This window comes from Scardinius erythrophthalmus (assembly GCF_964197995.2).
Source record: "Scardinius erythrophthalmus genome assembly, chromosome: 2".
Lineage (NCBI taxonomy): Eukaryota > Metazoa > Chordata > Actinopteri > Cypriniformes > Leuciscidae > Scardinius > Scardinius erythrophthalmus.
In genome coordinates this window covers 43595548-43611188 of record NC_138222.1, presented here as the reverse complement: position 1 = coordinate 43611188, position 15641 = coordinate 43595548, and the positions used below count along the sequence as shown (strand labels likewise).

The 15641-nt window shown below is 37.7% G+C and overlaps 1 protein-coding gene across 8 annotated transcripts in view; it reads left to right on the top strand.

The window, feature by feature from the left end:
• LOC308686187 (uncharacterized protein) overlaps window positions 1-15641 on the top strand; it is a 74537-nt gene that overhangs the window by 46065 nt on the left and 12831 nt on the right. For 3 of the 8 annotated variants that reach the window (XM_081358644.1, XM_081358643.1, XM_081358642.1), the window contains exon 4: window positions 10430-10498. The exons of the other annotated variants lie outside the window; for them this stretch is intronic. In XM_081358644.1, coding sequence (XP_081214770.1) covers window positions 10430-10459 — 30 coding nt within the window. In that variant the 3' untranslated portion in view covers window positions 10460-10498. The remainder of the gene's footprint in view (window positions 1-10429; window positions 10499-15641) is intronic. 8 annotated transcript variants of the gene reach the window in all.

The following is a 15641-nucleotide window of genomic DNA, read 5'->3' as shown; positions in this document are numbered from 1 at the left end:
GAAGGACTGGAGTAATGACTGTGGAAAATGTAACTTTGCCATCACAGGAATAAATTACATAGAAATGCATTATAAATTGTAATAATATTTCACAATATTACTTTTTACTCTATTTTTAATCAAATAAATGCCGCCTTATAGACTTAAAATATCTCACAGATCCAAAACCTTTTAAACGGTAGTGTAGTTCTCTAAAGGGAGACTTTTCTGTTGGCATATCCTCACAGGTTCATCTGGGAACTGCTGATTGGCTTCCATTGATGGCCTAATCTCTTCCTGTTCCACTTTATCCACCCCTAAAGGGTTACTTTGTTGTATTCCCTCAAGACAAATAGAGTATTTCTAACTAAAAATAAAATCACTTTTTTTGTCAGAAGTGTGTGGGGAATTTTGGCTTATGGCCTGAGCTTAATGGAAAAGAGGGAAATTCCCTTTGTAGGAATAGGGATGAGTGTGCCAAGCTAATTTGACAGTGATGTAGAATCAACGGGAGATGTGTAAAGGTAATAAAACTGCAAATGGTCACCAGAGAGTTGAAGAAGATTTAAAAACTGTGGGAAGCTAAGACGGGAGTATTTGTGTGAGAAAGAAGTAGCGTCTCTCTCTCTCTCTCTCTCTCTCTCTCTCTGTGTGTGTGTGAGAGAGAGAGAGAGAGAGAGAGAGAGAGAGAGAGAGAGAGAGAGAGAAGATAAAAAAGATAAAAATAAGAGTATTTGGATGTAAGGGTAGTACTGTCTGTGGCATCAATCATGTATCACTTCAAAAGACAGCCTCCACATGGGATCAACACATCACCATCCTCATGTCAAGGGTGGCCTGGATGTTTTGACTGCAGAATTTTAAGTGGTTGAAAGCTAAACATGGAAATGAAGTTAAACACACACACACACACACACACACACACACACACACACACACACACACACACACACACACACACACACACACACACACACACACACACACACACACATATATATACATCTGTATATATACATCTTTACATAGATGTGGTCAAAAAGTGTGCAAAGGTTTCCAATGGTTGGCATCATTATATGCTAGTTTTTGTCCCATTACAGCAACTTTATTAGGAAAGAAAAATGCTCTCTGAGGAGAGATCCCGATAAGGACCGTCAACCAGAGGCCATGATTAATTATTCAGAGCAAACCACCAACTCCTTCATCTGTCTTTAAATGCAAAATAGCTTCTGAATTATGTGGGACAAAAGAACATGGATCAATAATTTAGAACAGCCTACTGTGGCTGAGGAAGAGATCGGGTTGGGATGCTCACTGAGAGACATGAGAGGTTGAGTCTCTTCTCTGGCTTTGTCAAATGTAATCAGCCATTTCTCCTCACAGGTTTCATGCTTTAATAATAACTGTTTTGAAGTTTGCATTAAGTATCATGTACTGAGACATATTTACAATCCTAAAATAGCTCTAGGATTTTCAGTTTGTATCACTCCATTTGTCTGTGTTTAGGTGATCCAGACCGATGGTAAGCCTGCAGGTTACATCTTTACACCAGTAGGTGACTACAAGAAACTGTTTTTGAGTGAATCATTCACTCAACTGATTTGTTCAAAAACACTGATTCATTCAGGAATTAAACAAGTAGCTATCTGTTATTCATTAAATCATTTATTCAGGAAAAAAACACTGTTGGTGTGTCCAAAATTTCATACTGTCTGAGTAGGTAGGGCTATTACATTTAATTTTGAAGTACTTTACGACCGTTGAAAAAGTATGTTCTATATAGTATGAATATGGATAGTATGGATGAAATTTGGAAGGACTACATGCTCCATGTTATTACTGTCACATGACCTACCAGTGTCAGTTGCGTTGCTTCACTCCCATTCATATATCCTCTCCTGTGGCCTCATGAGATAGTAAAGTGTCCATTGAATGCGCACAACAGAATCTCAGCGGAAGTAGTATGTCATCCGGGTACTTTTCACCTACTGTTTTTTTAATGCTATGTATTCCAAACTACTCTTTTTGGCTTACTGTTCACATACTATATTGATACTTTGCACGTGACGTCAGTTGTACTGGCTGGCGGGCAAGAACGTCATTCTCTAGCAACGAAAACCAGTAAACTAATCAAGGATCTTGCCAGGACGTTGCCAGTTTTAATATACAAAAGTTGGTGTTTTGAGGTGTACACGACATGCCAGATAGTTGTTGTGCGATTGGATGCACTAACCGCGTTTGTTGCCCGCCAGATATCACGTGACTGCAAAGTATCAATAGTAGGGAAAACGCAGCATGTGTGTTGCTTAATGGCGCATATGGTTAATTTTGCTTCGGCTTTGTTCTAAATAATTTTCATTAGTGAAACAAATAGAAGCATATCTTTCTTTCTCTTTTCTCTGTCTGTCAAATTTTGGCCAATAAAAATCTATTCTGAAGATTTTTAAATTCTCACAACGTTCAGTCATCATCCAATGTGCTTGATTTAGTCTGATGGCTGATTTTGTTATGAAAGACTCCCAGCAGTGAATAAGGACTTCGCTGGTGCGGCATACACACCACTCAATCAGTATTTGGAGAGAGCATATATTTAATATCTCAATAACTGTGTCCATTTTCCTCTTCAGAACTGAAAATCAATAAAAATAGTATCCAAACTCTTACACATTGCAGTGGCAAGCAAGAAAACAAACAACATCATCTCAGCACACCAGATCAGCTGCTAATGCACTTTTGCCAGGCATATGCCACACATGGACAAGCAGGTGCTACAGTATCTGCTGTGTCTGGAGAGATGTTGCTCTCTAAGAAGAACGCAGTCATTGTGAACTGTTGTGCTGCCAGATATCACCCCTCCCCCTCTACCACCTACTTCTATGTCTTTGCCTGCCACCAGAACAAACCCTAAATGCCCCTAAACTCAAACATACACATCACTGCACAAACATCTTGGACGTACAGATGGAACCGAGACATGCTGCGTATTTGAGTCTAAAACTATATTTAAGCTTAGACCCCTTTTAGCACAAACACTATTGTTTACGCCGGGGAATAACAAGGCTGGATAAGAAATGCTCTATTCTTGCTCTGTAGAACAAGCTGTTCTTTTGAGATGTAACTCACTACATGCTCTAATGAAAAGCATTTTTTCCTTAGGTTTTAATAAAATAAGTGGATTACATTAGGTATGCGGAGCCACTGATCATTTAATGAGTCTTGAATGTGTAAAATGAAGCTCAGAAACGTGCCTGAGGATGTGCCATTACTCCAAACCGTCATACATTTTACATGGACATGTAGAAGGTCGGGGGAAAAATCAAAGCTCAGAGCCGATTGATGGAATTTTGATTTACGACAAGCTCTATGTGTGCGAGCAGGTCGCTGAGTGGATTAGGCGTGTACATGTGTCTTGTAGCGTGTATTTTTACCGTGTGTGTGTGTGTACTGCCTTCCATACTTCTGTATTGATTTCTGTCATTATAGATTATCTAACTTATCAATTTACAGTGCCATGATTATCTTTATGTGGAGCATGTCTTTTCAAAGTAAATGCTGTTAGTTTATTAATATAGACAAAGCACATGTAGCCGTTTGCTGGATGCCTTGAAAACAGAGCAGTGAGACCAACATGTCATTTCCACCCTGGTGTTTCATTCCTCAAAATGATGTATTATATCATTACGTGTCATTATGCACTCAGTGAGGCTGCATTATGGCAATGTGCGCGCATTGGTTTAGTTTCACTTGCATTTACTGCACACATGCAACATCAAACACCAACAGGTTCAGTCGCCCCTGAAATGCGCCTGCCACCACTGATTCCGTGTGAGCCGGAGGATTCAAGTCTTTTAGTCTGTTGCTATGGAAACACAGTTGGCCGATGGCAGAGGGGGGAGAAGAGGAATGATTCTTGGGAAATTTTTTATTTAATGGAGAGAGCATACGAGAATGAGAGACAGAGGGGGGTGGGGGGTAGATAAAGTGATATAAGGACTGAAAGGGAGCGAGGGAGAGAGCGGAGATATACACACTGTCACCGTGTATACTAGATCAGATCTTTCCCATTTACATTTCAGCCAGCTCTGAAGATGGGGATGTCTTTAGGCGTACATGTGTATTCACATAAGCTCTTGATTCTGAGAAAGACTGTTCTACAGTAAGAGGACGAAAGTCATGTTGAGCTGCTTTGGGCTGGGAATGCTGCATGTCTTATTTACAGGAGACTGACAAATAACAAAAATAAGCACTCCGCATCACTTACCTTCACAAATCCGTTCCTCCTTGGAGCTTTTTACACCTCCACTGGTGTGGGTGATATCTGACCCCAGGAGAGGATGACAGGGCTGTTTTGAGGTTTAAAAAAAGCAACCATGCAGGTGAATGAAATGTGAGCTGTAGATGTAGCAAATATTTTGAGGTTTGTTGCTTTACTTATTATTTATTTATTTATTTAGTCTTTCCTCAGCATTATGACTAAAATGTTTGCTTGCAATATTTTTTCTCCCTTGATTTTGTGTAGGTAAAAATGGACACAACATATCCAGGTCATATTTCAACTCAAAATCAAAAAGATTAAAAAAAAAAAATGTTTGCCATTCAAGAAAATGAAGCTTATTTTTGGGACCATTAATAATTTTAGCTTTGTGCCATTATTTTTCTGACTCTGACTCTGACCATATTCTTATATTTGCTTTTTTGCTTTTTGGTAATAATTGGATACTAATACTTTTTTCCCATTTTTCTTCTTTTTTTTTCTTCTTTGAATTAAGTCTGAAATGAGTTGGACATTTTCTTTATAGTTTTTATACATTTTCCTCATAAATGATTCTTAAAGGGTTAGTTCATCCAAAAATGAAAATTCTGTCAGTAATTACTCACCCTCATGTTGTTCCAACCCCGTAAGACTTTCGTTCATCTTCGGAACACAAATTAAGATATTTTTGATGAAATCTGAGAGCTGGCTCACTCCTTCATAGGCTGCTTGGTAATTGATATGTGCCATCCCATAAAGTTAGTAAAAACATAGTTAAAATAGTCCAAGTGACTACAGTGGCTCAACCTTAAATAATCAAGTGACGAGAATACTTTTTGTATGCAAAAAAAACTAAAATAACGACTTTATTCAACTATTCATTTTCTTTCGTGTGGGCCTCTGACGTGAGTTCACGAGAGCGTCACAACGCATGCGCGAGAACTGAGAAGATGACCCTCATGATCATTTGATGGGAAAGTGTGAAAGGTAAGCCATTCATTTTGCGGCATTAGTAAGGCACTTTTACGTTTTCTCGTTGGTTTCTCACTATTCGGACATCCAGGAAATGCACACTTTAGAACCATTTTAAACACTACATCGAGACCCTTCTGCATCATCTTCTCAGTTCTCGTGCATGCGTCGTGACGCTCTCGTGAACTCACGTCAGAGGCCCACACAGAAGAAAATGAATAGTTGAATAAAGTTGTTATTTTGGGTTTTTTTTGCGCACAAAAAGTATTCTCGTCGCTTGATAAACTTAAGGTTGAGCCACTGTAGTCACTTGGACTATTTTAAACATTGTCTTTACTAACTTTTCTGGGCTGGCAAGTTTCAATAACATAAAAGCCTATGAAGGAGTGAGCCAGCGAAGATGAACGAAAGTCTTACGGGGTTGGAACAACATGAGGGTGAGCAATTACTGGCACATTTTTTGGGTGAACTAACCCTTTAAATCAACACTGTAATATTTTAATTCACTTAGTTCTTTCAAAATTATACGTCCTCATTAATGTGTAATCACTTCAACCAACTAATTAAGTATTCTCGTAAGTGTAAAATCTGCAATTTAGAATACATACGAGCGAGTCGTTCGAATGGCGGAAGCCATGTTGTGCATCCCAGTTGAAAATACATTAGACAAAGAGGGACATACCTGGAAATTCAAGCTTCGCCTTTCGCGTTTTTACACTCAGTGGCATCGTGACGAATGCGAGAGGGAGATTACTCGCGACTGCTGGTGTGGTGAACAATCGAGTCCGGTTGAAGAGATGAGTCAGAGCTTAGGACCCAAGCAATCGGACTCGAATGTTCACCACACCGGCAGATTTGAAATAATAAACGGCCACCGAGATAAAACGTCCTCGGAATGGGAGGGGCTAGAAAGTAATATTCAGTTGGTAGTCATAAACAATTTCACTGCTAGATGGGAGTAAATCCTACACAGTGTAGCTTTAAGGTCCTTAGTGCGAAACTTTCGTATTCGTCATTCGGTGGCTCTGAGTTGTCAAAACACCTCTCAAAATGCTTGCTACGGATGCGAAAAACGCTGAAAATCAAACCCGATCCGATTTTTTTTTAATGACGGACGAAAGTTTCGGAGGTAGAATGTAAACGTGATTGACAACGTGAGGTCGTATTTATTATTTAACGTGCAGAAATTTCAGACTCAGTGTGCAAGCACCTTTAGAGAGAACAATTGTGTGCTAGTAACTCACCTAACCTTAAATCTTTTTACTCACACGTGCCCAAGGTGTATTCCTGCTTTCCAGAGGCCTGGGGTTTCCTGTTTCATGCTCATAAGAGCTGACCACAGGATGAGAGGGATGAAAGAGGATGATGACACTTGAGAAAAGTGACCTGATTAAGGAAGATCGTTTTAGGCATGTATTCTGTTTCTGACATTTGTTTTATATACATCAGTATGAATAATTATACACTTAAAGAAATTGATTGAAAATGTGGAAAGAGCAGAGAAATGAATGTTTTTGGGACATCATGTACTAGCCATGGAGGGGTTTATAAAGTATATGCTTGATTAGTAGTGTTCATGAGCAAACAGTGTTTTTTTCTTTGTCTGGAGCTGTGTGTTTTGTACCCAGTGAAGCCATGCACCCTGAGGCTTGATTCATCATGGTCCATCCCCTCTGCTGTGCCCCATTAGGATCAGAGCAGCTATTTCTGTCCTCTACCTGTGGCGGGATGCTTCCTGCATTGCCTTCATGCATCCTCGGCCAAATTCCATTAAATAAGGAAAGAGTTTGTCTTAGGTCCCTTTCTGACAGAAAGCTCCGGAGGAGTTTAAAAGAAGTGATGGGGTCTAATGGAAACCTTTTAAAGAGGCTGAGCTGAGCTGACCAGTGGGCTGCTGTCTGGACTTACTTCAGTCAGTAAATACACTGGCCGCTGTCCTGTGATCTCCTGCCAGAGCACGTCATTGGATGCTTCTGTGTGTGTGAGAGAGAGAGGGGGTGCAAGAGGACAGAGAGGGAGTGAATTAGATACAGAAAGAGGTGTAAGAGGAGGAACAAAGGAACACAAAATAAAACCGATGAAGGGAGAGCCATATAGAGTCAAGCAGATATCGACTATTCCCTTAAGCAAGCGCTAAAGCAATTATGGGGAGAAATATGCTGTCACATTGAAGGTCACAGGTCATTCGATGCTGTAGCATTTGTGCTTCACTTATTATTGGCCAGATTTATAGTCCTTTGGATTGATTAATCACTTCAACAATACTCGATCATTTAAGTTATTAGAACCTAACTATCATGATTAATTTGAGAGTTTAGTACTTGGGTTTTAGAAGAAAGCAGGAGACTATTCCTCGCTCCCCATTTTTGTGCTTAAAATGGATGCATGTTTAATGATTATCACACACACGCTCACAGAAACAATGTTGTGATTATGTTTAGAGTCAGGGGAAAAAATGGCTTTTGCAAGGAAATATGTGGCGAATTACTTGTTAGTTGGATGTTGCCAACTTTATAATGTAAAATGACTGCATGGTGCCAAATTATCTCAGATGGAAGGTTGCAGTTTTATGCCTTAAAGGGTTAGTTTACTCAAACATTTAAATTGTGTCGTCATTTACTCAGAATTATGTTGTTCTAAACCTGTATGACTAAAATAAATACATTTTGAAGGATGTTGGTAACCTAACAGTTTACATCATAGACAAACATTTTTATGAGAACCGAAGCTGTTTGGTTAACGACATTCTTTAAAACATATTTTTGTGTGTTCTGCTGAAAAAAGAAAGTCATAGGGTTTTGAAATTATATAAGGGTGAGAAAATAATGACACAATTTTATTTTTGTGTGGACTATCCCTTTAAAATGCATATTTTTACACCCTAAACATAATCTAAAATAAATGTACATTACTTTTTATGGCTAGAAATGTTTATGACATGCCTTGATATCATATTAGACATATCCAAGCGTAAAGCCCACACTCTTTGAAATGTTTGCAGGTCATATTTCCTTACACAGTGGCACAAAATGAGACATAAATGTTGTGCATTAAATATATGTTAGATGTTAAACAAAAAACATTAGATTATTAATGCAACATACAGTACTGAAATAATCTGTTTTAAGAAGACTACATGTGATGCTATTTATGAGTGTGATGTGATGCTCAATCAGCTTGGCCGTATTTCTCATAGTATCCTGCAGAGGGCAGAGTTTTACCACTTTCTCTATCTACTACACTCAAACTGTTGAGATCAAACTACACAAAGCATACTTTCATACCATTTAAAGAAGAGTTTAAACGCATTCCTCTACTCCAACTCACTGTGCTTCACTGCTGTATTTGAGTGCAGTGATGTCTTTTGATCTGTTTGGGGTCGCCTTGAGAGCAACACTCAATAAAAAAAAAGAGCCTGTTAATTTGATTAGGCCTGCCATGCTGTGTGGAGCTGTGTGCTTTAAATCAGCATAGAACTGTGCTTGTTCCCTGATGGGGGAACGTGTAGTGGAGAAGACCACACTTGGTGTGCAGTAACATTAATGAAGCTTGGTGGACCTCAAAACTGCACTTACTCTTGGGTTTTGAGTGGCACGGGCTGAGTTTGCCCTGGCAGATAACTTGCCATATGATTTAATTAACTCCAATTGATGTTACAGTGGCTGCCAGTGGAGATTGTTCTCTCTATATATACACACACACACACACACACACACACACTCCCATCACCTCTCACGTCTCATGCAGAGATGTGCTGGTAAAGTATGGAGAGAGGGAAATAAGAGACTGTAGTTCCAGTGCACAGTAAGCATAGCAAGCGAATCAGAAAGTGAAGGGAAGTCCATGTTCTTTTTGAGAAGATGGAGGTTTCTCAAGCACGATCTTTTAAAGTCATTTTATCTGGATTTATGTAGCCTGTTTGAAGCAACTCTTCCAATTGAACATTTCTGAGTTAGTGCCCTTGAGCTTTATGTGCTGCAATTTTCCAAGGTACTTTAAAATACTGAAATAGAGGCTTGTTAATTATGATATATGACAGAGACATGCCCTGTACTGTATGTCACCAAACTGCAGAATGACGTGTGTGTGTATACAGTTGGACAGCAGGCGCAGTAATGTGGTACGTGTGGATTTTTCTCACGAGTCAGGCTTTCAGTAAGATTACTTTAGTAGTGAACATGATTTCTTCAATTAATGAAACAGCTTCTTTGGCATCCATCTCCACCCAGATGTAAATAAGTAAGCCCCACAGTTTATGCAGTTATATATCTAAGCCAGCATTATAAAAGCAGGACATAAAATGAGAAAGTTTTAGCTCTATTAGAGTTATGTGTGACTCTTTCTTCCAGCCTTCACATTCCTATTCTCCCTCTTTCCAATATGCGTCATTCTCTGAATGGAAATATTTCAAGCTGCATAATTTATCTTACTCAAACAGGTATGGTTCCGTCAACACTCACGACTCAACTTCCTCTCCGCTAATGCCTCAGAGTGTTTGCTTCCCCTGTTCTGTGGGATTAAGTGTACACTACACTGCAGTCTCCTGCCATGTTTTCATTCAGTAAGCTATTACTACTGTAGAGCGAGACGGTCTCCAGGCAATGCAGGGATCTTTCTCTCATTGGATTTCAGATTGGATCAGTAATCATAGCCAGGATCGTAACCACCATGGGGGACACATCTAGGGAGACGGATGCAATATTCACATTTGTCATCTAGTAGGGGTTGTACAATGGCTGATTCTTAAGCTACTGTGTGATATCCCTCAATCTTAAATATTATTATATTGACAGATATTTACAGTGTATATGATTATGTTTATTAAAATCTTAAATGGATGCCACCTTATTGGGAGGTTACTTGTCCCTAAAGACCAGCCCTAACCGTTATTTCTATTTTCTTAATTTTTATTTAATATAAACTCCTGATATTAAACTGATATGTGATAGGAAAAGAAAGAAGAATGAGTTCAGAAACTCGGGTCAGCTTACAACCAAAAGCTAACAGCACTTATCTTGCTCTTCATGTCACTGATCCTGCTATTTCCTTTGTAATTTTGTCTGGCTTAATCAGACAATTGTTTGGTGTAAGTCAGTGTGAATAGCATCTGCCAACAATACAGGCTATTTGCACTTGGTGTAAATAGACACTTTATTTTTATTTGTAATTATTTTTATTTATTTTAGTATTTTTACTTATTTATGTATTTATTTTTGTGTACTGTAGATAATGTGCTTCCACAGAAGATGTAAGTGAAGAAGAGAACTGTTTCTTGATGTGAAAAAGCAGAATGAGGTACATATTGTTATATATACAGAGCCATTCAAAAGTTTGGGGTCAGTAAGATTTTTTTAATATTCACCTTAAAAAACTTAAAGGTTTTTTATGCTCACCAAGGCTACATTTTTTTTTTAACAGTATTTGAAATATTATTACAATTTTCAGTATTGTAATAATATTTCATATTTCATATTGTAATATTATTACAATTTTCAGTATATATGTGTGTGTGAATATATATATATATATATATATATATATATATATATATATATATATATATATATATATATATATTCACACACACACACACACACACACACATATATATATATATATTCACACACACACACACACACACACACACACACACACACACACATATATATATATATATATATATATATATATTCACACACACACAATATATATATATGTATATATATATTATAAGTTAAGTAATTTCACTTAAATGACAATTAATAGGTAATTTGCATTGCCATTTAAGTGAAATTATTGAGCTTGATAATGATCATTCTAGAAGAAAATTTCATATGGCACTTAGAGGCTTTTGCATCTGAACTCTTCATATTCTCCCTGTTTGGCAAGTGGTCTGCCACCAAAAAAGCCTACAGCTTATGTTTATTAAATTTAACAGCTACCAGCGGAGTGTATTGATGACTGTTGGAAAGGAGAAAGGGTGCAGATTTATGTTGCTGTCTGGCTCTTGTACTGTGCAGTTAATCAGCAAATGTCTGATTCCCCCCCTTGCTGTTGACATCTGTACCTCCCCTTATATCTTCTAAATATTGTTTAGTAACTAGTTTTTGAGTAAATTCATCAGTTTTATCCCAATATAAAGTAGGTCTATGACTGAGATTACATTGTTTTTCTTATCATGGACCATTAGTAATCATTCCCAGATGTTGTCCTGAAGAGTAAAAGGGAGTTTTTTCTGAGATGTGTGCAAAAAAAAGAGAGACACCCAACCACCCCTGTACTTGAATATCTGAGCCGCGCCCTTATCAGGAATGAAGTGAATCATGACACCAACAGCTGGTTTTAATAAGTGAGTTGGAGCAAACATCTTGCAAAAGGTGCGAGTGAAAGAGTAGGGGGATCCAGAGGACAGAAAGAAGCAGAGAAGATAAAACGAGAACGTAAAAGATAAAGTGTTGTTCCAGTGCCCAGCAGGCTAAGATGAAAGGAGAGGCTAATTAATGTTGGTGATTAAAGCTCATCCTCTCTGACCAGCTGCTTGCGAATCAGTGATACCATTGATCATCTGAGAGCCCACCTGCCCTTCCAAACATACCAGAGCACTGCAGTGAACCTTTAATCCAACTCACACATGTGTGTATGCATGTAGAGAAACATATGTACATAGGGATGCTTTCTTTTCGTGTCTTCCCTGCAAGACTAGAAGCCTTATTATGGTATGGATTAACCCATTATATACTCAGTTAATAAATGTTTGACCCTGCTTTGTGGGATCACTGTGCATGATTATGTGCCTGTGAAATCAGAGTGCTCCAGTGATAAAGTATTTATGTAGTCTAACCCTGAAGTTTGTTCCCTCACCAAAATCCCTATATGATTTTTCCATTTGGCTTTTGGTTTAGAAAGTTAGTTTATTTGTTTTGTTAAAGATTAGTTTTGTTCAACATGATATTAGCACGGCTTTTAAGAACTTTGAGGCTAAATACATTCGGCAGAGGTAAAAAGCTAAACATAGGCTATAAACAAACTAAACCACAGTCACTGGACTTCAACATAACCATCACCGACAACTCTTTTAGTCTTTATTTAAAAAAAAAAAAAATTGGCAACACTTTAGTTTAGTGTCCAATTCTCACTATTAACTAGTTGTTTATTAGCATGCATATTACTAGCACTATATTAATGTCTTATTCTGCATGACCATATTCTATATCCCTTAATCCTACCCAAAAATACCTAAACTTAACAACTAGGCCTACCTTACTAACTATAAATAAGCAGTAATTAGCAGTAGTTTGTTGAGGCAAAAGTCGTAGTTAATAGTAAGAATTGGACCCTAATCTAAAGTGTGACCAAACATTTTCCCCTGAAAATTTGAGTTAGAGTAGTTTGCAAGAGTGTGATTATGAAACACAATGTGGCTGTGAAAGCAGACTAGTGTGTAGATGAGTTTACCTGTTTGGTGTGATGATGTCCCCAACAACCTCTGGATTCCCACTTAGCAACCGCCATGTTCAAGACAAGTAAATGTTTTTTTTAAATGTAAATCATAAGGAGTTATTACTGATGCATTTGACTCTTTGACTCTGTTTTATAAGTTACGACATACTCTAGTTTTTAGTGGTATTTAGTGTACATTTACCAGCTTAAGATTCATGTTGATGACCTAATTGTTCATTCATTATTTTTTGTTCCAGAAAACTATGCCTCTAATTAAACTACGTAATTTGATATAATTTGTATGGTATGATTACAAATCTTCAAACTTCCTTCATAGAGAAAATGAATAAGATTGTAACTTCTCATAAGCTTTTTACAGAGTGAGTGACTTTGATATAATTATTAAACATTTAAGTTTGATACGATTGATACTCGTATAGTGTCTTGTGTTTTTTAGCTTGTGCATTTATACAGGTGCCTTGACCTGAAGGCAGCAGTAAGACCCCTTGTGTTTTTCATTTCCGTTTCCCTCTCTCTCCTGCTCTTTCTCTTCCTCTCTTCTTGGTGTGGGGGGAGAATGAAGACCTCCTGTGTGCTTTGACATTCCACACAGTCTAATGAAATGAAGGGTGAGGCTTTGTGAGGAATGTGCTTTGGAATGTGTCTGTTTATGATGGCCTTCCACTCTACTAGGCCACAATCTGTCAAACGAGTCCAGGGTCCAGAATGCCCTGCTGATTGTGCCTATCCCTGTCACAGATGTGAGGAGACTCTAATTTTAGAGCAGCTGGTTTTTAAATCGATACCAGTGCACCAATCACCAGCTGTGTCATCTGAATTATGGCACAGCCTTGGATGTCAGGGTGCATTTGCGATGCTGCGAAGCTACTGACTCGCACACACTCTCTGTGTGCAGAATCCCCTGTCATTACCCATTAGCTACAGGGGTCAATCTCTCTTTATAGTTGATAGGCAGAACAACATGTCAGTGAATGTAAGAGGAAAGACTCACTGATGTTTATGCACCTTTTGTTTATATTATAAACCACTAGATATGCATTATGTATTCTTCATATTTTATGGATGCATGTGAAAGGAAAACATATTTTCAAAAAAGCTTTATTTTGTTGTTTCTCCTAAAACATTAATTGAGTTCCTCAGGATGTAGGAATTGTTTTCATAAGTTTCATACAAGTTTTAGACATTAACTGCAGTTATGTGCTGTATTATTAAAACTGCAGCCCGAATGAGTGGAAAAACATCATAAATATGTAATTAATTAACGTGTTATGCCAAATTTCATCGCATTCCCAAAAGTGATGGAATTTCCTTTCCTTTGGAATGCATAACATCTCATTTCCAACAGATGGGAACACTTCCAAACCATATAAGGATCTTTCAGAAACATGTTATACATTTTAAAAGATGCTTGGAATTAAGAGAGTATTATTAGTCACTCTTACTCTTCTTATTTGAATCTGTGCTGTAGCGAACAATCAAAGAGAGACTTATTGAATATTGAAAGACTTTTTTTAACAGACTTATTTACTATTATTATATCTAAAACTTCTTAAATGATGGTCTTATAGAAGAGTGTAAGAAGTATTGCTGCTGTGTTGTTGCACATTTGACAAATAAGCACTGTCTGTGAAGAGCATATACTTTTCATATGATAGGATAATAAATAATGGAGGGATTTAGGTACTAAGACAAAAATAAAAAAAGATATAGCAGAAGAAAGAGAAGAAATGCTGGCATGCTGAAGGGATGAATTTCTTTAGACATCACTGATTTTAACCACAACCAGTGAATGGCTATAGGACATTTGAGTGTGCTTCCATCATGAATTGAAATGAGAAGGCAGAATCATGACTCTCTCTCTCTCTCTTAACAGCTGCGGTGTAGCTCTCTCAGTCACATTCTGCTTCTTCCCAATCCATCATGCAATTGCTCAGCAGCACATAAGCGCTCCACCATCTGACACTTCTGCTCCACGCACACCAATGTTCAGTAACACTTTACTCTAACTCTCACATTAAATAAAGCAAGCACAACTATTAGTGTTGTACTCTAATGTTCAACAGTTTGGGGTCAGTAAGATTCGTCATGCTCACCAGGGATGTATTTCTTTGATCAAAAATACTGTATAACGGTATTGATGTGAAATATTATTACAATGATTTAAAATAACAGTATCATTACTCCAGTCTTCAGTGTCACGCAATTCTTCAATGAATAGAAAGCTCAAACGAGCAGTAATTATTTGAAATAAAAGTATTGATTTAAAAGAACTCTTACTGACCCCAAACGTTTGAACAGTATTACATATGATGATTTATGTTCAGTGTGTACTGACAGCAATCATAAACTATACACACTCGCTGTATATTTTACGGACCAACCCACAGACACGGGCTTCTAGCATTCTGAGCACTATTGAGCGGGCTTCTTCCGCACCAGTGGACATGTACCGTAAGGCTGTGTCAGTAGTCATACTCTTGGGACTGTAATGACTCAATGTCACACTTTGAGAAAAATTGCCAAAAAAAGTGAAACTCCCACACAGCAGCTGACTTTCCCTGAAGCCTTAGCTGTTGACCTTCCCCTAAGCCTGAGTGTGTGAGCTTAATGGAGAGAGTGAATATGGGTGAGCATTTATGAGAGAGAAAGACCAAAAGAGAAAGAAAAGTCTTCCATCACAGGCATACATTGCATTTTAAAATATAAAATAGAAGGAAAATATTATTACATTTAAAATGTAATAATATTTTCACAATATTACAGCAAGTAAATGCAGCCTTGCTGCAAGATACTTATTTAAAAACCATTTTAAAAATCATACTGACCATTAACTTTTGAATGGTAGTGTGTACATTGTTTAATTAAAAGTAGGCCTACATTTAAAATATTGTGCTATTGTGTGACTTCTATCATGGGCAACACATGTCTCAGGTTTCTACAAACTGTATTTACACGTTTTACTTTTAATTCCATCCAC